At 39.6% G+C, this 24,146-nt stretch overlaps 1 protein-coding gene across 1 annotated transcript in view; it reads left to right on the top strand.

The window, feature by feature from the left end:
• The first annotated feature begins 221 nt into the window (after positions 1-221).
• Positions 222-24,146, top strand: part of ZNF81 (zinc finger protein 81) — an 87,006-nt gene continuing 63,081 nt past the window's right edge. The window contains exons 1-2 of the mRNA XM_039225035.1: positions 222-278; positions 6,393-6,632. Coding sequence (XP_039080966.1) covers positions 6,561-6,632 — 72 coding nt within the window. The 5' untranslated portion in view covers positions 222-278; positions 6,393-6,560. The remainder of the gene's footprint in view (positions 279-6,392; positions 6,633-24,146) is intronic.

Genomic DNA, 24,146 nt, shown 5'->3' with positions numbered 1-24,146 from the left:
TCCCCGCCTGACAACACGGCCGAGCGGCACTGAATGCGCCAAATCACCGACTCCGTAACGTCCCCATGTTGACTCTGGGCTGACAGCGGCTTCGAATGTGGTTTTGCGCGTGTGCAGAACCACGCCCCCTTCGTTCCTCGCCCCAAACCCTGAGAAGGGGCGGTGCTAGGGGTGGTGACCGGAAGCAGCTACGGTTCTCAGCAGTGGTTCAATAGTTGTCGGGAGGATCTCATTGCACTGTGTCGGAGGGATGTGGAGGTGATGGGTCTCCAGGGAGGGTGAGTGTTGAGGAATTCTGTGTGGTCAGTGGTAGAATCGGTTGTCTAACTGTAGTTGGATGATTCGATCATTATTTTCCTCTTCTGTCAACGTTAAGATCCCGAACTTCACTCCAAGACCCACAAGGTTTGGTGCATTATGTTCTAAGTGTTCCCGAAGAGTTGATTTTCCTTCTGCCCATGAGTTACTTAGAAGTCCATTTTTAGTTTCCAAAAGTTTATCTTTTTAATAGATGTCTAACCTTAGCGGTCTACGTGAAGCTCACTCCTTGAAATAGGAGGAGACTCATGGTCTAGGCCGTACTTTTTATAAATGTTCCATATTTTAGTCAGAAATAATATTTAGTTGTTTAGTTGTCAACCGTGTCATACAAAATTTGCACTGTTTGTTGTCCTTTTCTCCTGTTACTGAGAAAGGAGAGAGGAACTCTCTGGTGTGATGGTGATTGGTGCATTTCTCCTTCCTGCTGTCCATGATGCATTGTGAGTTTATTATAAAGTGTGAGACTTAGATTGAAGCTCATCTCTTTGGATGTCCAGTTACTCAAGCACCATTTGTTGAAGACTAGCCTTCCTTCCTTGACTTGTTTTACACCTTTGTCAAAAATAAATTGGCCATACTTGTGTGGGGCTGTTTTTAGGTTCTTTATTCCGTTCCATTGATCTATGTGTCTGTCAGTTTTTATCATGAATGGGTGTTAAAATTTGTTAATACTGTATGAATGTATATGATCTTGTGATTTTTCTTTAGCCTGTTAATATGGGAGAATGCACTGATTGATTTCTGAATGTTGAACTAGCCTTACATTCCTGGAATAAATCTCACTTGGTTGTGGTGTATAGTTCTTTTAATATGTTGCAGGAATTGATTAGCTAATGCTTTTTTTTCCTGAGGATTTTTTGCGACTCAGTTTATGAAAGATATTGGTCTATAGTTTTTGTTTCTTTTGTTCTGTCTTTGTCTGGTTTTAGAATTAGGGTAATACTGGCCTCATAGAATGAGCTGGGAAGTATTCTTTCCTCTTGTATTTTCTGGAAGAGACTGTGTAGAGTTATGCTAATTTTCCTTTAAATGTTTGGTAGAATTCTCCAGTGAAACCATCTGGGCTTGGACATTTCCTTTTGGAAGCTGTTTGATTTTGGCTTCAACTTCTACAGTAGTTATAGGACTATTCAGATTATTGTTTTTCAGACTCTCTATTTAATCGTGGGTGAGTTGTGGGAGTTTGCGTTTTGTGGAGAATTGGATTATTTCATCCAAATCATTGAATTTATTGAATTTTCATCCAGTTGTTTGTGGTCTTCCCTCACTTTCCAAAGTTTAAAGGATACAGCATCTACAGTTACATCTTCTGTTTCAGGTCTGATATTGGTAATTTGTATGTTCTTTCTCCTTCTCTTTTTCAGTCTTACTAGAGGATTACCAAATTTATCAGCCTTTTCAAAGAACCAGCTTTAGGTTTTATTGATTATTCTTTATTATTTTTCTGTTTACAATTTCTTTCTTTCTGTATTTACATACAGATATATTCTTTTCTCAACTATTATTGTTTATTTCAGGTGTACTATAGAGTGATTCAACAATTTGGTAAGTGCTTTTAACTTTATTGATTTAGGCTCTTATATTTATTACTTCCATTTGCTTTCTTTGAGTTTTCTTTGTTCTTTTTCTAGTTTCTTGAGATGAGAGCTTAAAGTATTGATTTAAAGCCTTAATTCTTTTCTTTAAAAATTTTTTTTAACGTGTATTCATTTTTAAGAGATAGAGTGTGAGTGTGGGAGGGGCAGAGAGAGAGGGAGACACAAAGTCAGAAGCAGGCTTCAGGCTCTGAGCTGTCAGCACAGAGCCTGACATGGGGCTCGAACCCACGAACCATGAGATCATGACCTGAGCTGAAGTTGGATTCCCAACTGGCTGAGCCACCTAGGTGCCCCACCTTAATTCTTTTCTAATATAAACATTTACTACTATAAACTTCTGTCTCAACACTGCTTTATGTGCATCTAAAAAATTATGATATGTTGTATTTTTATTTTCATTCATTACTTTTTAATTTCCCTTGATCCATGGATTATATAGAAATTGTTTAATTTCCAAGTGTTAGGACACTTTCCTGTTATCTTTCTGTTATTAATTTCTAGTTTGATGATATTAGAGAACATATACTGTATGATTTCAATTTAATGAGGTTTGTTTTATGACCCTGAGTGTGGTAGGTCTTGGAGAATATTGCATAGGTGCTTGAAGAGAATGTATATTCTGTTAGTTATGTGGCTGGAGTGGGATGAATATGTTTAGTTAGACCACCCTTTTCTTGGTCCTTTGATTAAGGGAAGTGGGCTTTTCTCAGAGCTTTTTTGTCTGTACCTGTTGACAGTTCTGAGTTATAAGCTTCTCCAGTGCCCTGTTTGTGATCTATGGGAGGAAAAAGAAATCTGGGGAATTCACCACTGTGTTGTTCCTCAGGCCCTGAGATCCATGGGCTATGTGCCTTTCCTTTCTACATCTCAGAGTCTTACTATTGTATTTGTTGTATTATGTCATTTTTCCCACCCTGGTCTCTTAGACATTTATTGTTCTCTTTTGTTTTTTCCCTGTATTAACTTTGTTAATTTTCACTTTGCTAGGGAAGCACCTGTTTTACATCAATATGAAAATATGTTGCTATACAGTTATGTATATCCCACAATAATAATTTTGAAATACTGCCCTATCTGGGCAAGATGTCTATATCTATGCCTATATCAATATCTATTTATATTTATATACCTACATCTATATCTATATTTATATATCTATCTGTATCTATTATATGTTTTAAGCTATTCTCCTTTATCTGATTTGCTAGGGGGTTATCTCTGACATTGGTCATTTCAAAGCACTAGCTGTTTGTTTCCTTTTAAACCCCCTGTTATATTTATTTGAATTACTTAAGATTTTATTTTTATTAACAACTACTTTATTGGGGGAGGGGCTTTGCCTAGTTTTGTTTTTTCTAATTCTAATGTTTTGGGCTGAATACATAGTTCTTTTTTGTTATATTTATTTTTAATTAAAAACAAGCCATTTAAAAGTGTAAATTTCACTCTATATAACTTGAGTGTGTACCATGACTTCTGGTAAAAATTGTGTGGCTTCTATATTGACTTCCCACTTACCCTGGGTTATTTAGGAAAGTCTTCCTTTTCTTTGAAAACAGATTTATTTAAAAATTATTTTTAAGTAAATTAATTTTAAAAATTAAAAAAATAATCAGATTTATTTAGATATACAAAATAGATATGTTCCAGTACCATAAAATTCATCCATTTAAAGTATACATTTCAGTGGTTTTTAGTGCATTCACAGTCGTGAAATCATTATCACAGTCTAATTTTAGAGCGTTTTCAATACTCTAGAAAGAAACCTGGTACACATTAGCAGATATTCACCATTCAGGCCACCCTGCACTCCCGGCCTAGGCAACTAGTAATCAAATTTCTGTGTCTATGTATTTGCTTAGTCTGAATATTTTACATAAATGGAATCATAAAATCTGTGGTCTTTTGTGAGTGACTTCTTTCAAGTAAGATAGTGATTTCATGGTTTATTCTTGTTGTAGCATGTATTAATACTTTTTATTGCCACATAATATTCCATTGTATGGCTTTCCTAAACTTTGTTTATCCATTTTCAGATGATGGACATTTATGTGGTTTCCACTTTTTGGCTACTGTGAATAATACTGCTGTGAATAGTTGTGTATATAAGTTTTAGAGCAGACATGTGTTTCCATTTCTTTTGGCTAGGTACCTAGGAGAGGGATTGCTGGATCATATGGTGACTCTATGGGTAACATTTTAAGGAACTGCCAAACTGTTTTTCAGAGTGGCTATACCATTTTATTTTATTTTTTTTTTAAATATTTTTTATTTATTTCTAGGAGAGAGAGAGAGAGATAGACAGCATGAGCAGGGGAGGGTCAGAGAGAGAGAGAGAGTCACAGACTGAAACAGGCTTCAGGCTCCGAGCTGGCAGTCAGCACAGAGCCCGACGCGGGGCTCGAACCCACGAACCGCGAGATCATGACCTAAGCGAAAGTCGGACGCTTAACCGACTAAGCCACCCAGGCGCCCCAGCCATTTTAGAATTCTACTAGCAATATATGATTCAATTGATTCACATTTCACCAATGCCTGTTACTAGTCTTCCCCCCCCCATTCATTTAGCCATTCTGATGATGTGAAGTGGTTTCCTAATGAATAGAATATTTTTGTTTTGCCTTGCATTTCCCTAATGACTAATGATATTGAACATCTTTAAAAAAAATTTTTTTAACGTTTATTTATTTTTGAGAGTCGGGGAGGAGGGCTAGAGAGAGAGGAAGACACAGCATCTGAAGCAGGCTCCAGGCTCTGAGCTGTCAGCCCAGAGCCCGATGTGGGGCTCTAGCTCACAAACTGTGAGATCATGACCTGAGCTGAAGTTGGACACTTCACCAACTGAGCCACCCAGGCGCTCCTATATTGAACATCTTATACTATGATCAGACAATGTAGCCTGTCAATTCCCAGCATGAAAATATCTACAAGATTTCCCTCCTGGCCACATTATTTGATGGAATTTTGTAAAAGTTAATGAACATAAGAAAAGAAAGCATAGTCTCTCTTTCTTTGGTATAACGTCATGTTTATGTGTTTAAAATTCAACCTGATTATGCCTTTTATTTTACTCCTTATTTACTTTCTTGTTTCCTCTTTATCCCGTTTCTTATTTTTGTTGTCTTTCTTACTTGTGTTCCTCTTCATTTTATAAAGGATACTTTCCCTGCCATACCTAGCAGTATGCTTCTGTTAGTTGATCAGAATACAATTGTTCCTTAGGATAGGCACAGAGACACTCTCGCCCCTCTAGACCCTGTAACAGGGGAAACAGTTTTACCTCTGAATATTTTGAAGTAATTAAAACATTGCAGTCCCAGGCTATTAATATTTTTCCTTATGGAATATCTCTTCTGTTTTAAGAAACTTTCCTTTTTTAAATTCCAAACCACAGCCATGTTTTCAACATCCGTTAAACAGAACCATGTTTATTTTAAGCTGACCACACAAAAGGTACTGTGTTATAGTGTTGAGAATGTGAACTTTGAAGCCAGGTAGACAGAAACAAAGCCCGTTTCTGTGTGCATAAAATGAAATGATCATGCTTTTGGCAACATGTAGGTGACAAAATTGTTGTGCAGATTCAGTGAGGTACCTGCTTTTGCATATTCCACGATTCCTTGTAATCACAGTGCTTGCTAATTTGAATTAAATGTTTACTTGGGCCAGCCTGGTGCGAAGTGCCTTATGTACGGCACCTCATTTAATTTTCACAGCCTCTTGAGGGAAATAGTTTTGACTCATTTTGAAAAGAAAATGAAGAAGCCTTTTTCTAACATGTTTATTTTTGAGAGAGTTCAAGTAGAGGAGGGGCAGAGAGAGAACAGAGGATCTGAAGCAGGCTCCGCGCTGACAGCAGTAAGCTAGCCCAACGCAGGGTTCGAACTCACAAACCGGGAGATCATAACCTGAGCTGAAGTCAGACGCTCAACCCCCTGAACCACCCAGGTGCCCCTTTTAATTTTTTAAAAATATTTTTGAGGGGCGCCTGGGTGGCTTAGTCGGTTAAGCGTCCGACTTTCGCTTAGGTCATGATCTCACGGTTCGTGGGTTCGAGCCCTGCGTTGGGCTCTGTGCTGACTGCCAGCTCAGAGCCTGGAGCCTGTTTCAGTCTGTGACTCCCTCTCTCTCTGACCCTCCCCTGCTCATGCTGTCTCTCTCTCTCTCCTAGAAATAAATAAAACATTAAAAAAAATAAAAAATAAAAATATTTTTGAGAGAGAGAAAATGAAGAAACATTTTTATACTCTCGTAGCTAAAAGTTGGCAGAGCTAGAATGTAAGCCTTTATCAATTTTAATCTAAATCTCATGATCTTGCTCATGTTCCGTTTTGATGAATAACCAGAATCGGCAGTGACGGAACCTTGTCTGCTCTACGGTATCCATTGCCAGGAACTGTACTTGGGTGCCTCCAGGAAGGGTTTTTGGGGTGATTGCTGAATGACTGACTATGTGGACACTTGTCTTTCCAGGTTTCTTGGAGTCTCTGTTGAGCCCATGGGCCAGATCCCATAGCGGGGGCCGCAGAAACTTCCTTCTGGCCCCAGCAGCTCTGTTTGAGCCCACGGACCGCACCTGGCTTCTGGCTCTCTGGGAGGAGCATCAGCAAGAGAGCTGGAAGGCTGCGGCCCAGCGGGAACATGCCAGCCAACCAGACCTCTCCCGGGCCATCTCTGGCTCTGGCTGTGGGGAGATGTGACAACTTGTGTGAGGTGAGGAGGAAGAGGTGGCAGGGGCAGGAATTCATCCAGAATGAAAGATCGTATCTCATTTTAATTTGTATGACTTGTTTTTTAACCAAGCAGCAATAATGAGGGAATTTTTATTGGTCATTCCTTTCCCTTGTGTGAATTTCCTTCTCTTGTCTATTGCTGCTTTATTTATCTTAGCTTATGGATTTTTTAAATTGAGCTATAATTAACATATGTTCTATTAGTTTCAGATGCACAACATATTGATTGGAAAGTTTTATACGTTACTAAATACCACAATAAGTGTACTCACCATCTGTCACCAGTGTTATTACAGTATTACTGACTCCATTCCCTATGCTCTACTTTTCATCCCTGTGACTTAATTTATTTTATATCTGGAAGTTTGTACCTCTTACACCCCTTATCTATTTTGCTCATTCCCCCATTGACCTCTCCTCTGGCAACCACCAGTTTGTTCTCCATCTTTAAAAACCTTTTTTTGGTTTTTTGGTTTTTTTGTTTTGTTTTGTTCTTCAGATTCCACAGATAAGTGAAATCCTATGGTATTTGACTTTCTCTGACTTATTTCACTTAGCGTAATCGCCTCTAGGTCCATTCATGTTGTCATAAGTGGTGGGATTTCGTTCTTTTTTTAAAAAGATTTTATTTTTAACTAATCTCCACACCCAGTGTGGGGCTCAAACCCACAGCCCCGAGATCAAGAGTCACCCACGCCACTGACTGAGACAGCTAGGTGCACCAAGATTTCGTTCTTTTTTTTATGGATGAGTAAAATTCCATTGTGTATGGTGTGTGTGTGTGTGTGTGTGTGCGCGCGCGCGCGCGCACGCACGCGTACCACATCTTTTTTATCCATCTATTGATGGACACTTGGGTTGCTTCCTTATCTTGACTATTATAAATAATGCTGCAATAAACAGAGGTGCCTATATCATTTTTGAATAAGTATTTTCATTGTCTTTGGGTAAATTCGCAATAGTGGAATCATTGGATCATATAGTAATTCTATTTTTAATTTTTTGAGTAACCTCCATACTGTCTTCCAAAGTGGTTGTACCCACTTACATTCCTACCGATAGTACACAAGGGTTCCCTTTTCTCCACATCATCACCAACACTTATTACTTGATTCTAGCTACTCTGACTGGTGTGAGGTGACATCTCATTGTGGTTTAGATTTGCACGTTCCTGATGATTAGTGATGTTGAGCATCTTTTCATGTGCCTGTTTGGTATCTGTATGTCTTTTTTGAAAAGAAAAATGTCTATTTAGGTCCTCTGCCTAGCTTTTAATCAGATTATTTGGAGTTTTTTTGAATTTTTGAATATATTTGAATTATATAAGTCCTTTATATATTTTGAATATTAACACCTAATTGGATATATATTTGCAAGTATCCTCTCCTATTCACTAGGTTGCCTTCTTGTTTTGTTGATGGTTTCCTTTGCTGGGCAAAACCTTCTTATTTTGGTATAGTCCAGTAATATTTTTTGCTTTTGTTTCTCTTGCCTCAGGAAACATATCCACAAGTATGGATTAGTGCCTGTGTTTTCTTTTAGAAGTTTTATGGTTTCAGGTCTCACATTTAGGTTTTTAATTCATTTTGAGTTTATTTTGTATATGTTGTAAGAAAGTGGCCCATTTCCATTCTTTTGCATGTAGCTGTCCAGTTTTCCCAGTACCATTTCCTAAAAAAGACAGTCTTTTTCACTATTCTATATTCTTGCCTCCCTCTGTTATAGACCAGTTGACCATATACACGTGGGTTTATTTCTCGGCTCTCTCTTCTGTTCCATTGATCTATATGCCAGTTTTTATGCCAGGACTATATTGTTTTAACTATTACAGCTTTGTAATATATCTTGAAATCTGGGATTGTGATACTTTCAGCTTTGTTTTTCTTTCTCAAGGATGTTTTGACTATTTGGTGTCTTTTGTGGTTCTGTACAAATTTTCAGATTACGTGTTCTAGTTCTGTGGAAACTGTTGCTGTTTTGATAGGGATTGCATTGAATCTGTAGGTCACTTTGGGTAATATGGACATTTTAACAATATTAATTCTCCCAAACCATGAGCTGAGTGTATCTTTCCTTTTGTTTGTGTCATTTTCTTTTTAAAAATTTTTTTAAATTTACTTATTTATTTGAGAGATACAGAGACAGCATGAATGGGAAAGGGGCATAGAGAGAGAGAGGATGAGAGAGAATCCCAAGAAGGCTCCAGGCTGCCAGCACAGAGCCAGACGTGGGGCTTGAACTCATGAAACTGTGAGGTCATGACCTGAGCCAAAATAAGAGTCAGACGCTTAGCCCTCCCTCTGAGCCACCCGGCGCCCCTGTTTGTGTTATTTTCAAATTTTTTTTAGATCAGTGTTTTATAGTTTTCAGAGTACAGACCTTTCACCACGGTAAAATTTTTTCCTAGGTGTTTTATTCTTTTTTGGTATAATTGTAAATGGGAGTGTTCTCTCAATTTCTCTTTCTGCCACTTCATTATTAGTGCATAGAAATGCAATAGATTTCTACATATGGATTTTGTATTCTGCAACTTTACTGAATTTATTTTTCAGTTCTAATGGTTTTTTGGTGAAGTCTTTAGAGTTTTCTATATAGAGTATCATGTCATCTGCAAGTAGTGATATTTTGCTTCTTCTTTACTAATATGGCTGCCTTTTATTTCTTTTTCTTGTCTGATTGCTGTGGTTAGGACTTCCAGTACTATGTTGAATAAAAGTGGTAAGAGTGGACATCCCTGTCTTGTTCCTGACCTTAGAGGAAAAGCTTTCAGTTTCTTACCATTAACTATGATGTAGTGTGGGTTTTTCATGTATGGTCTTTATTATGTTGAAGCATGTTCCCTCTAAACCCACTTTATTGAGAGTTTTTATTATAAATAGAATATTGTATCTTGTCAAATGCTTTTCCTGCATTTATTGAAATGATCATATAGTTTTTCTTTTGTTAATGTGATGTATGGAATAAATTTCACTTGCTTATGGGTTGGGATTTTAATGTATTGTTGGATTCCATTCGCTAATATTTTGTTGAGGATTTTTGCATCTATGTTCATCAGAAATATTGGCCTGTACTTTTCTTTTTTGTAGTGCCCTTGTCTGGTTTTGCTATCAGGGAAATGCTGGCCTTATAGGATGAATTTGGAAGTTTTCTTTTCTCTTCTATTTTTTGGAGAAGTTTGAGAAGAATAGGTAGTAATTCTTTTTTAAACATTTCACCTGTGAAACCATCTGGTCCTGGACTTTATTCTGTTGGGAGGTTTTTGATTACTGATTCAGTTTCATTGCTGATCATCAGTCTGTTCAAATTTTCTGTTTCTTCTGGATTCAATTTTGGGAGATTATATGCTTCTACGAATGTATCTATTTCTTCTAGGTTGTCCAATTTGTTGGCATATACTTTTTCATAATATTCTCTTATGATACTTGGTATTTCTGTGATGTACTTGTTATTTCTCCTTTTTCATTTCTGAGTTTATTTATTTGAGTATTCTTTATTCTTGCTGAGTCTGGTTCAAGGTTTATCAATTTTGTTGATCTTTTCAAAGAACCAGCTCTTGGTTTCATTAATTGTTTCTGTTGTTGTTGTGTTTTTGTCTTTGTCTCATTTATTTTAGGTCTCATATTTATTATTTCCTTTCTTCCCTAGCTTTGGGCTTTGTTCTTCTTTCTCTAGCTCCTTTACATGTAAGGTTAGGTTGTTTATTTGAGATTTTTCTTGCTTCTTGAAATAGGCCTGTATCTCTATAAACTTCCCTCTTAGAACTGCTTTTGCAGGGGTGCCTGGGTGGCTCAGTCGATTGAACTTGTGACTTCGCCTCAGGTCATGATCTTGTGGTTTGTGGGTTCAAGCCCCACATTGGGCTCTGTGCTGACAGCTCAGAGCCTAGAGTCTGCTTCAGATTCTATGTATCCCTCTCTCTCTCTGCCCCTCCGTTGCTTACACTCTGTCTCTCTCTCTCTCTCTCAAAAATAAAAATAAAAAAATTAATAAAAAAAGAACTGCTTTTGCTGAGTCCCAAAGATTTTGGACCATTGTGTTTTCATTTTCATCTGTCTGTATGTATTTTTTGATTTCCTCTTTGATTTCTTGGTTGACCTGTTTGTGGCTTAGTAGCATGTTGTGTAGCCTCCATGTGTTTGTGTTCTCTCCAGAGTTTTTCTACTTGATTTCTAGTTTCATAGCTTATGGTTTTTTAAGGTTTTTTTTGATATTAAATTTCATGACCCTCTATGGTTCTTGTATATTTTTGTGAATAATTTTTGCTACTGTGTAATTTGAAATTTGAAATTAGTTTTCAGTTCTATTTATAAGTGGTAAAATGTGCCAAATGTTTCTGTAAGTCGTATTTTATTTTATATTTTTAGTGTTTATTTTATTTTTCTTTTCTTTTCTTAATTTTTATTTATTTTTGAGAGAGAGAAAGACAGAGTGTGAGTGGGTGAGGGGCACAGAGAGAGGGAGACACAGAATCTGAAGCAGGCTCCAGGCTCTGTCAGCACAGAGCCTGATGTGGGACTTGAACCCACAAACCACAGGATAATGACCTGAGCTGAAGTTGGAAGCTTAACCAACTGAGCCATCCAGGAGCCCCTACTTAACACATGTTTTTAAATTTGTTTTCTTCCATTATAACCCAGTACAGTTACTATAATGACCTGGATTTTTTAGTTTTTCTCTGGACTTTGATTCCCCCTTTAATCCCAGCGGGTTGGCTCCAGAATACCCTTCCTTTCAGGAACAAGCTCTTTTTATTTTTTTATATGTTTGTTTATTTTTGAGAGAGAGAGAGAGATTGAGCACCTGAGCATGAGTAGGGGAGGGGCAGAGGGAGAGAGAGACAGAAGCTGAAGCAGGCTGTGCACTGACAGCAGAGAGCCCAAGGTAGAGCTCAAACTTACAAACCCCATGAGGTCATGACCTGAGCTGAAGTCAGATGCTTAACCGACTGAGCCACCAAGATGCCCCGAATGTTTATGTCTTATAGAGAAAGAGAGGCAGTCAGAGCACGAGCAGGGGAGGGCCAGAAAGAGAGGGAGACACAGAACCTGAAGCAGGCTCCAGGCTCTGAGCTGTCAGCACAGGGCCTGATGCGGGGCTCGAACCCACGAACCGCGAGATCATGACCTGAGCTGGTTGGTCGCTTAACAAACTGAGCCACCCAGGTCTAAGTAGTCTTTTAGAAATGGCTCTTTCTTTCTTTGTTTCTACCAGATTCCACCTCCCTGTAGGCAAACATTCTTGATCTTTTCAATGCATTCAATTTTTTTTTTACGTTTTGGCTTAAATTACCTGTTGACTTTCTGTTATGGAAGGTGGAGACTTCGCTTTTCCATACACCCGCAGCAACATAAACATTCACCTCTAAATATTGTTTTGATAAGGTTCATCATAAGTGTTTATTACTATGACTGTTTAGAGTTGAGTTACATAGTGTGCACGCCGTGATTACTGTTTCAGCACAATTCTTTCTTTTCCCTGGAGTTAATAATTTTCTGATTTAGTCATTTCTTTGCTTTACTAAATACATATCAATGATTCAAATCCAGATTCTTCACAGTTGTTTAAATCACTCCGCATATTCAAACATATTAGGTAATAATCATAATGACAATTATAAAACAGGAGTGTTTTATATGTGCCATGTTTACTCCCTCTCATGTTTACTATGTGCCAGCAGTGTTATATGCATACAACATATACTAACTCATCTTCACAACAACCTTCAGAAGTAGGTGCCATTGTTATTCCCATTTTATAGAAGGGGAAACTGAGGCATAGAGAGGGAGACACAGAATCCGAAGCAGGCTCCAGGCTCCGAGCTGTCAGCACAGAGCCTGATGCAGGGCTTGAACCCACAAACCGTGAGATCATGACCTGAGCTGAAGTCGGACGCTTAACCAACTGAACCACCCAGGTGCCCCAGTTGAGCAGAATTTTAAAAGCCTAGTTTCCAGTCTAGTCCTTTTCTACTCACACACACATTTTTCTTAGCTTAAAAAAACTGTTATTTGGTTGTGGATGCTCCATTTTTAAAAATTCTTTGTTCTGATTTTCATTTCTTTTTCTTTTGTTCTCTTTCCTAGTAGTTTTTTTAATATCTTCCAGTTCTTCTTTTGTGTTGCTCATTAAAACTTATATTTTTATTTCGTATAGCTCTTTTTATTTTCAGAATTTTTTTAACTTGAGAGAGAGAGAAAGAGAGAGCAAGGGAGAAAGGCAGGGAGAGAGAGAGAATCTTAAGCAAGCTCCACGCTCAGTGTGGAGTCCAACACAGGGCTCAATCCCATGATCCTGGGATCAGAACCTAAGCTGAAATCAAAAGTCGATGCTCAACCAACTGAGCGACCCAGATGCCCTCTGTTTTCAGAATTTTATAATAGCATATTGTTTTTGCTCTATGGGTATAACGTCTTACCACTCTAGGGAGATTAGTAAGTTTTTACTTTAATTTTTTTTGAATAATGTTATAGACACATGGCTCAAAAGTTAAAAACATTAAACTATATAAAGTTTAAAAATGTAAAAGTATGCAGTCTAAATTCTCTTACCATCTTTCTCCTCTCAGCTTAGTTCTAATATATTTTAACCAATTTAGTTAGTTTTCTCTGCATGATTAGGGATTTTTATGTACAGAAGCAGTAGAGAACACGTTCTTACTTAATCCTTTTATTTCACAAATGGTGGCCCACTAAACAAATTCATATCAGTTTTGTTAATTTTAAGGCTTTTGGTGAAATATAATATGAATTACAAACAATGCTGCCATGAACATTGTTTATCATGTCTCCTCATGTACATGAATACCCCATCTCTTAACTATATACATAGGGGTGGAGTTAATGGGTCATAGCTTAAGTCTATATTTAAAATTTTTTATTGTAAAATACATCATACATACATACAGTAAAGTGTACCAAACACACATGTATAGCTCAGTGATTTTCCACTATGTAGGCCTAGACAGTATCCTTACTCAGCATTCCAGAATCCCCCTACTCCTAAAGATAACTACTACCCTGACTTTTACAATAATCCCTTCCATTAAGAAGAAGATCACAAGCTGCAGGGTGGGAGAAGACATAGACAAGACAGGACTTCTACCCAAAATACATAAGGAACAACAAAATAATAAGAAAAAGCAGACTCCCCAGTAGTTCAGAGGCTTTATTTGAACAGACATGTAACCAAAGAAGATATCCAAATAGCTAATAAACACCTGAGATGGGACTCAATCTCATTAGTCATCAGGGAAATGCAGTTTCAACCACAGTGTTAATACCACTACACTTTCACCAGGACGGCTAAGATTAAGAAGACTGACAATGACAAGTGTTGAGTGTGTAAGTAGCCATACCAGTGGCTCATATGCTCATGTCAGCGCATACAGCTGTTGATAGATTAGCTCCCATCTTCAGTTCTCTGCCGCTCGTGGGGCTGTGAATTGGCACAGTCTCTTTGGAAAACATTTTAGCCTTCTTCCTCCAAGCATGTGTAGCTCATCTGACGAAACAGTTCTCCCAGGAAAAGGTGCAACAGAAGCCCTTGGCTGATGTACCAGGACACGTGTATAAATGCTCATTGTAGCGTTACTTGTAACAGCCAGAACCTAGAAATAACTTAAATGTCCATTAACAGTAGACTGGTTAAATAAGGTGAACACAATATTGAGTAAAAGAAGCCAGACACAAACGAATTTGTGTTATTTCAATTTGCATAAAGTTTAAGGCAGACCAAACAAATCTGTATTGGACAGGGGCATATGGTGAGTTTGTCAAACTAGAAAGCAAACACTTTTGAGAGAGAGAGAAAGAGGGGGAGGGAGGGAGAGAGGGAGGGAGAGGGAGAGAGAATCTTAAGCAGGCTCCACACTCAGCGCAGAGCTCAGCTTGAGCCCATGACATTCAGATCATGACCTGAACTGAAATCAAGAGTCCAGTGCTCAGCTGACTGAGCCACCCAGGCGCCCCAGCATTTTGGCCTTCCTTGTGGGTTTTAGCAGTTACAGAAGAGTGCCTGTTTTTACCATTCCCAGTGGAACACAGGGTCTTTTCATATTTGTTTTTTCTTTTTGGCACATTAGGTGAAAATATGATACCTCCATATGGATTTAATTTGCATTTCTCTTAGTATGGCCAAGGTTAAATATATTTGACTGTGTTAAAAGAGCCATTTATATTATTTTTCCTGTGCTATTTTTACATTTTCTTTGCCCATTTTTCTATTAGGTTGTTGCTATTTTTTAAAAAAACATTTATTTTGAGAAAGTATGAGCAGGGGAGAGGCAGAGAGAGAGGGAGAGAGAGAGAATCCCAAGCAGGCTCCTTTTTGTCAGCCTAGAACTTGATGCAGGGCTCGATCTCACAACCATGAGATCATGACCTGAGCCAAAATCAAGAGTTGGACCCTTAAGCGACTGAGCCACCCAGGCACCCCTAGGTTGTTGCTATTTGTATCTTAAGGAGAGTAACTCTGTCTGTTATAGGGGACCCAAATATTTGTCCTCATGTGTCTCTTAAATGAAAATTTTGGTGTTTTATCCATGCATTTATTTCACATAATTGTGTTTATGAATCTTTTATGTCCTTCAGGTTTTGTATCGTAACTAGAAATACCTTCCCCAATGCTCAGCTGTGCTTGGAAAAAAAAAAAAAAAAACTCCTGTTTTGTTTTGTTGTTTTGTTTTGTTGTTTTTTAGTATTTTGATGTTTTTAGTTTTTACCTCTACTTCTCTGACAGTCTAGATTGCTTTTTATTTCTTTCTTTTTTTTAATAGTTTATTGTCAAGTTGGTTTCCATGTAACACCCAGTGCTCATCCCCACAGGTGCCCTCCTCCATGCCCATCTCCCCTCTTCCCCTCTCCCCTGACCCCCCATCAGCCCTCAGTTTGTTCTCAGCAGTCAAGAGTCTCTCATGGCTTGCCTCTGTCCCTCCCCCCCCCACTGTTTTTCCCCTTCTTCTCCCCCATGGTCCTCCATTAAGCTCCTCCTAATCCTCCTATACGTGCAAACATATGGTATCTGCCCTTCTTTGCCTTCTGACAGTCTAGATTTTTGGTGGCTATTTTATAGCCTTAGGTAGGGATCCATTTTTTTTAATGTTTATTTTTGAGAGAGATAGAGAAAGACAAAGTGTGAGCAGAGGAGAAGCAGAGGGAGAGGGAGACACAGAATCTGAAGCAGGCTCCAGGCTCTGAGCTAGCTGTCAGCACAGAGCCTGATGGGAGGCTCAAACCCGTGAACCGTGAGATCATGACTTCATCTAATGTTAGACGCTTAACTGTCTGAGCTACCCAGGTGCCCCAAGGTTGAGATCCATTTTCATTTTCTTCAAGATGCCTACTGATCTGTCCCAACACCATTTATCGAATAACCTATATTTTCACCACCAGCATACAATACTACATTAGTGTATATATACCTTCTAATGTATAACTCTGGGTATATTTATGGACCTTATTCTGTTCCATTGATCTAATAATAGTCATAATCTTTGTGATCCTAATTCCTCTATATTTATAATTTATTCTAATAGATTGTAGGACTAAGTCTCTGATTACCCTTCTTTATCAGAAATTTACTATTTTCTTGATTGTTTTAATTTCTGTAGACAGTTTATAATCAGCTTGCCAAATTTAAAAATAAATCTTCTTGCTGTTGTCAGTGAGCTTGCATTACATTTATATTTCAAGATGGAATCATTTGTCTCTTTATGACAATTCAGATTTCCTGCTAATAAATAAGTTATGTCGCCTATATTTTTTAAGTAATCTTTGCGTTTCCCATTAGTGTGTTAACATTTTCCTCAAATATATTTTTGACATTAGTTTTTGTTTCTATTATCTAAAGGAAAAAATAACAATGCAAATATATGAGGGTGTATTATCACAAATTGGACCTGAAATTATAATTATATATACAAGAGGTAGTTGGAGAGCGAGTAAAAGGAAAAACAAAGAATACTGTTTTTCTTTTGTTTTTTAATGTTTGTTTATTTTTGAGAGAGAGAAAGCATAAGTGAGGGAGGTGCAGAGAGAGAGGTGGACAGTGGATCTGAAGTGGGCCCCGATGTGGAGCTTGAGCTCATGAACTGTGAGATCATGGCCTGAGCCAAAGTCAGACACTCAACTGACTGAGCCACCCAGGTGCTCCTTATTTATTCTTATTTAGGAGAAAGATACAGATATTGATAGAGCTAGTTAGAGAAACATGCATATAACTATGGTCTTATGCTGGAATAAGCGAGCAGAAAAATGAAAATAGAATGGGTAATTTTCAAATGAGCATTAAATGAGAAAACAGCCAAAATTTCATTTGTCAAGGATATTAAAAGAAACAAAAAGAACTATATAAATAGCAGAAATCAGTCCTAGTGTTATAGTAATCACATATTACTATGTGATATGTAATATGTGATATTACTATATCACAAAAGAAAGAGATTCTTGTACTGGATGGAAAAGAAAAGCAAAAACTGCCCAAGGTCAAGGATTATTTTATAAACTCTAGTTACACTTAAAATGAAAAGACCAAGGAAGTGTAAAAATAAAGGAATAGAAAATGATATACTTGGCAAACAAGAACCAGTGAAAACTTGGGGCTGCATTTTTAATATCAGACCAGAGGGAATGGAAGGTGAAAAACATCACAAGGGATAAAGGTAAATGGTTCAAACTATTAAATACTAAGAAATATAAAAATAATCAACACCCTTATACCTAATGATATATATCTTCAAACTATGTAAAATTGAAACTAGCAGAAGTAGTTAATTCTACCCTTAGCCATTTTAACCTACCCTTGATCACGTGAAGCAAAATAACGTAAAGCTTTGCTATAATGTAGGTGATAATATTCTACAACCACAGAGAATTAAATGAAAAATTAAAAGCAGAAAGCAAAAATAAATCATATCTGCAAACATTAAAATATTTTACATGAATATTTAAAAAATTCTTTTTTAACATTTATTTATTTTTGAGAGACTGAGAGAGAAAGAGCATGAGCAGGGTAGGAGCAGAGAGAAAGAGAAACACAGCACCCCAAGCAGGCTCCAGGCTCCGAGCTGTCAGCACAGAGCCCAGCCTGGGGCTCGAAGCCGTGAACTGTGAGATCATGACCTGAGTGGAAGTCAGATATTTAACCGACTGAGCCACCCAGGCGCCTCTACATGAATATGTTTTAAATAGAAAACAGTCTTACAAGAGACATAGAGGATGACTTAGCTCAAGCTGCCATAACAAAATACCTTAGACTGAGTGGCTTACGCAACAGTTTTTTTCCCTCACAATTCTGGAGGCTGGAAGTCTGAGATTCTGATGCCAGCAGGGTCGGGTTCTGGTTAAGGACCTTGTTCCTGGCTGGTAGGTAACCATCATCTCACTTTCTTCACATGATCTCTTCTTTGTGTGCACGCGAAGATGGGACATTGCAGAGAGCCAGCAGTTCTTTGGTGTTTCTTCCCATAAGGGCAGTTACACGAAGGCCCCAGTCTCATCTCATCGTGAGGGCCCCATCCTCATAAGGTCATGCATTCATTACCTTCCGAAGGCCACATCTCTGCATACCATCTCATTGGGGTCAGGGCTTCAACATAGGAATTTTAGGGGGACACAAGCATCCAGTCCATAACAGAGGTGAGCTTCAAGTGGCACAGTTCAAAGTTTATGTGATAAAGCAAAACTCGCAGGTAGAGGGAAAGTGATAGGGTTGAATGCCTTTACGTCTTCCCTGCCTGTGCCCATGAACTTTCCTTCCTGTTAAAAAGGAATGAGCTCTCCACTGAACCCCTTCCCAGCCCCCAACCACCCCCATTTAGGTACCTCCTCTCTTTCCTATATCATCACCTTTCTTCTTCTGTGCTGGTACCTTCCCAAAGCATATAACGTGCAATCACATTTTTCATGTCAAAAAATCTCCCCTTGATCCCTGATTCACTTCCAGCCAAGATGTTTCACTAGATAAACAATTCCTGTAAGCCTTCTGACTTGTATATGTTTAATGTCCTCTCCTATTGGTTGGGTTTTTGGCCAGGGACTTGCTTCCTCAAACTGGGATGGAAGGGTCTCCCCCTATCGCCCTCCCCACTCCCCAACCTAGGAGTCTCAGTTAACCCAACCTCCCAGCTCTCAACTCTTCGTTCCTTGTGCTCTAAGCTTCCATTCCCCCTATATACTCTACATCCCTGCGAGAATCCTGCTTTCCCAAGTGTCTCTTATACTTTCTGTTTAATGTTTTGGTACAGAAGCCAGACAAAGGGAACACCCGTTACAGATCAGTCTCGCTTGTGCATAGTGACGGGGCAATTATAAATGAAATATTATCAAACAGAATCTAGCAGTTCCTTAAAAAAAGCTTTCATTCTGAGCACATGGTTCAATATTAACGAAACCCCTAGGTAATTCACCATATTAACATTCCATTGGAGAAAAGTGATTTGATAGAATTCAACATCCATTCTTGATTTTAAAAAATATCAAAGTTGAGCATTTCACACTTCAGGTCCTTGCCCAAACTCACAGTAGCGATTGTCACTGACGCAATGGGTTTTGATTAATGACATCCAGAATTCTTCATTTTGAATTGAGTCCTTTATCTTTATAAATTGCCTTCCTTTGTCTTATTTCATACTTTTCCAGAATTCTTCTCTGATTGATATTAAAATGGAGACCTTGCTTCCTTTCTGCTGGCATTTCCTGATACACCTTTGCTCATCCTTTTTATTATTATCACTCTGAATCGTTTTTGTATAGCATTTTTGCTATACAATATATGAAAAGTATATTTTATATGTCTTCTAATTTCAAAAAATGTTTATTTATTTATTTTTGAGAGAAATAGAGACAGAGAGAGAGAGAGGGGGAGAAAATTCCAAGCAGGCACCACACTGTCAGCGCAGAACCTGACGTGGGGCTCGAACCCACAAACTGTGAGATCATGATCTGAGCCGAAGTCAAGACTCAGATGCTTCACTGAGTGAGCTGCCCAGGTGCCCCTGACGTCTTCTAATTTTAATGCTGCTTTTAAAAATATCTTTCACTACATGGTCTATTTTTGCTTTGTTTTAGGTTCCTTCTAGTAATTTGGTAGGGTTGAATTCTTTTTTTGGTTCTTTCAGTGGTTAATATTATAACATTAACTTTCCAAAACATAACTAATATTCCAATTATTGAAACAGTGTCTGTTAACTGTCCAGTATGAGTAATGACAAGATTTGTATACTGCTATTTCAAGAGTTCTTTTATTTGTTATAAGCTTTCTTTGAATTCTATTTGAGAGCTGTCAGCCCAGAGCCCGATGGGGCTCGAACTCATGAACCGTGAGATTATGACCTGAGCCGGAGTCGGACACTTAACCGACTGAGCCGCCCAGGCGCCCCAATATTATACCGATTTTTAAGGCAGCTCAAGCAAGCTAACAGGTGAGCCTGCCACAGTGGCCTGGATGCTGGCAGAAGACGGGAGACTCCTGGGTCAGAGAAATTGGACTTAATACGCTTCCTCTACATTCATCTGTTTTATTTCTTAAATTAAAAAAAAAAATCCACATAGGAGAAAAGTCATATGGTATTTGTCTTTTTCTGACTTATTTTACTTAGTGTCCTACTCTGTAGCTCCATCCATGCCATTGCATTTTGTTCCTGTGTCTCTGGGTTAGAGAAAGAGGACTTAATACCCTTGGCAGTAGTAGCCAGTGTCTTAACATTTGTGCCAGTTCCCTAAGTCCCAGTTCCTACAGGGTGACATAAAAAGGCCATGTGACACTTGGACACACAGTGGGTTACTTTGATTCCCTGAATCTTTTTTTAATGTTTATTTTTTGAGAGAGCAAGAGAGCGTGCACATGTGCGCAAGCCGAGGAGAAGCAAAGAGAGAGGGGAATAGAGGATCTGCAGTGGGTTCTGCGCTGACAGCAGTGAGCCGAATGCAGGGCTCGAACCCTTGAAATGTGAGATCATGACCTGAGCGGAAGTCAGACGCTTAACCCACTGAGCCACCAGGCACACCCGCCCCCCGCCCCCCGCGAGTCTTTTATAATGAGTAGTAAGCAAACCTGCCCTTTGCTCTGGAGTGGGGCACAAGTATATTCCAAGACTGTTTGCAGTGAGAAAATCCTTGAAACGATACTCCAGAACAAAAGGTCAGTCGGTGCCTGTGCTCACAAGACATGCAGAAGTGTGAGCCCCATGAAGAACTATCTCCCAACAATGTCCACCCCTTATTTCTCTACTGGCTTGCCTTCTGCAGGTTTCCTCATGAGTACGCTCTTCCATTGGCCACTCTGATTAATCTGACTGAGGGAGGCTAGGGCCAAACCTGTTGTTTGCCTCATGCAGCACTTAGCTGAAGTTATTATCAACGGGACCCCAAGTGGCAGAATGAGTCACGGTATTTTGCTCAACCGTGACTTCCAGGGTTCCAGATTCAATCAGCTGAACATACCCTACAAGTCCTTAAGGTTTACCTTTCAAAGCCAGGTGCTTTTCTCCTTAAGTTTCTATATTAACCCTTCCGCTTGGCCTGAGACACTAATCCCGGTGCCACAGCATGTATTAGCAATTGCACACATTCTGCCTTGGCAATTTCATCATCTGTGACAACCTTGGACAGTAAGTTGAGGCTGACTGGAACGCTTTCCGGGGCCAAGGTAGTATGATTGATCACCTCAGCTAAAATCAGGGACAGATTTCTTAACCACCTTTTCTGTGGATGATCCCTGTTATAGGAACAGCGTCGCTCAGTGTACACCTAAATACCAAGCCATTTATCCCTATAGGAAGCTCCTCCTACCAAACCAAGGGTATAGCCTCCTTTTGGGGAGATCTCCAGAATCATTTAAGGCTCCCTGAACCACCCGTCCCTACCAGAAACACTTGCAGGGCACTTATGATCACCACTAACGTGCAAGGCACTATGATTTTTGGAGGGGGAGGGGGAGGCAAGTTAATGTCTGGCTTCCACACATAAAGTACAATTCCAGGATGTCCCTCCCGGATGAGCATGGTGTTTACAATGGGTGGAGCCCTCTAAGTAGGACCCCTAGCAGTCAGGGGACACAGGTTGAGATTGCCTCCAATGTGACCTGTCAGCCAGCTCACAGCCTTTAACTGTTGGAGACAAAACCAAGCAAGGAAGGAGATTGATTTCTGTTCAGGCTGTGGTAGTCAGGAGAGCCCACCCTGCCAGATCTGAAAATCAGACTGCCTCAGTAGGGTGGTTTTACCTTTTACTCTCATAGGGAGAGGTAGACAAGTTATAGGAGGGTGATTTACAGTTGGGGTTGTTTCTGCGTTGAGGGGAAGTCTCCACTGAAAATAAAATGTTTTATCTCTGTGTCTGGCTAGTTTAATTGGGACAGACTGCCAATCTCAGTTAATCATTCACAAGACAAAGAATAGGGAACTGGAGGATCTGTGTTTGGCCTTTCAGCAGGTTCAACAAAAAGAGAAAGATCTGTGTTTGACTTTGTCACAGGTAAACTCAGTAGTTGGTGGGGGTCATGAGAAAAGGGGGGGGCAGGAAGTCTTAACTAAAGCAGATGGGGCAAAGTGTTCTTTGCCATAAGTTATTTCCAAGAATACAAAAGGGTGAGCTGATTTCCTAACGGTTGCTGTTTTCAGGGCTCAGGTAAAATTCAACATTCAACATTGCCAGACCCCCTCTTGTTCTAGATAACCATAAGGTTGTCCTTAAACAACTCTGTCTGGAAACAAGGCGATGTGAGTAACGCCCGGGTCTATATGATTTTCAGTCCAGATCTGGTCTCCACAGGTAAAGGTATCAGTTCAGATCTGGCCTCTGTATGCAAAGTCATTTGGAGGCATAGTTGTTCTCAGGTCTATTGTTATTGAATCATTTGTCAAGACTGGCTGAATAGTAGCATGTAAGACTCTGGGAAGGATGCACGCCCAACCGCAAGGTGTAAGATTATAAGCAGGAGAAGGATTAATAATCCTTGGAATATACTTTAAAGCTAGGATCCTGTATTCTGGCCAGGAGAACATGTTTCATAAGCCTTTCATACCAACCTTAGAAAGCCAAGTAGCCTTCTTGAATTTAGTGACTGTTTGACCTGTGGGGTATACCCTGACTAGGAAGGAGGTCAAGAGCTACATCATTCTCCATAATGACTTGAGCCAGTGAGTTTAAATGTACTTACTGGGGTGCCTGGGTGGCTTGGTCGGTTAAGCGTCCGACTTTCACTTAGGTCATGATCTCGCAGTTCGTGGGTTCGAGCCCCGCGTCGGGCTCTGTGTTGACTGCCAGCTCAGAGCCTGGAGCCTGTTTCAGTCTGTGACTCCCTCTCTCTCTGACCCTCCCCTGCTCACGCTGTCTCTCTCTCTCTCTCCTAGAAATAAATAAAACATTAAAAAAAATAAATAAATGTACTTACTGTGCTCCTAAGGTAGAAGTGGTATCACTTATTACTTCTGCAAGGGTTAAGGAGGAATTTTGTTTTCTAGTTGTGTAATTCCCTTGGTGGGTAAAATGGCTCTCGTAAAGACATGGTGCACAGGGATGCCTGGGTGGCTCAGTGGGTTAAGCGTCCGAATTCGGCTCAGGTCATGATCTCACCATTCGTGAGTTCAAGCCCCGCGTTGGGCTCTCTGCTCTCAGCATAGAGCCCACTTCGGATCCTCTGTCTCCCTCTCCCTCTGCCCCTCCCTTGCTTGTGTGCTCTCTCTTTCTCAAAAATAAATAGACATTTAAAAAAGAGATGGTGCATAGAGAATTGCTGATCTCCCAGGGAAGTTCAAGGACACCCTGTAGTCACCTCATTTTGGAGTGATTGTTTAAGTCTCCAAAGGGACATGTGGTCAGCACATGGGGTGGTAGTTTTCAACATTTGAAGGTCCCAGACAGGGATTATAAAGACACAGGAAAGATCCGTGTGAGGAAGGCAGGGGTAGGCTGGCAGCCACACACACACAAAAGTAGTTTCATAGAGGTCACAGACAGTGTTTGTATTTTGGGAACCGTTACTTTTTTTTAATGTTTATTAATTTTTGAGAGACGGAGACAGAGTGCGGATGGAGGAAGGGCAGAGAGCGGGAGACACAGAATCCAAAGCAGGCTCCAAGCTCTGAGCTGTGAGCACAGAGTCTGACACAGGGCTTGAACTCATGAACTGTGAGATCATGACCAGAGCTGAAGTCGGACTCTTAACTGACTGAGCCACCCAGGCGCTCCTGGGAACCATTCTTAATAAATGGTTGTGGTTAACCTTGGCATGGCCCCTCAGGAGGGAAGAGTCTTAAGGTGGAACTAAGCCACGTCTGTAAGACTGATCGGAAAGTGGTAGAGAAGAAAATGTTGGTTATCAGGGATGAAGAAGGCTCCTATATATATATATTTTTTAAATATTTTATTTATTTCTAGGAGAGAGAGAGAGAGACAGCGTGAGCAGGGGAGGGTCAGAGAGAGAGGGAGTCACAGACTGAAACAGGCTCCAGGCTCTGAGCTGGCAGTCAGCACAGAGCCTGACGCGGGGCTCGCAC

This window comes from Hyaena hyaena, unplaced genomic scaffold (assembly GCF_003009895.1).
Source record: "Hyaena hyaena isolate Hyena2069 unplaced genomic scaffold, ASM300989v1 scaffold_1876, whole genome shotgun sequence".
Lineage (NCBI taxonomy): Eukaryota > Metazoa > Chordata > Mammalia > Carnivora > Hyaenidae > Hyaena > Hyaena hyaena.
The sequence above is the reverse complement of the archived record's forward strand: the minus strand, read 5'-3'. Positions and strand labels throughout refer to the sequence as shown.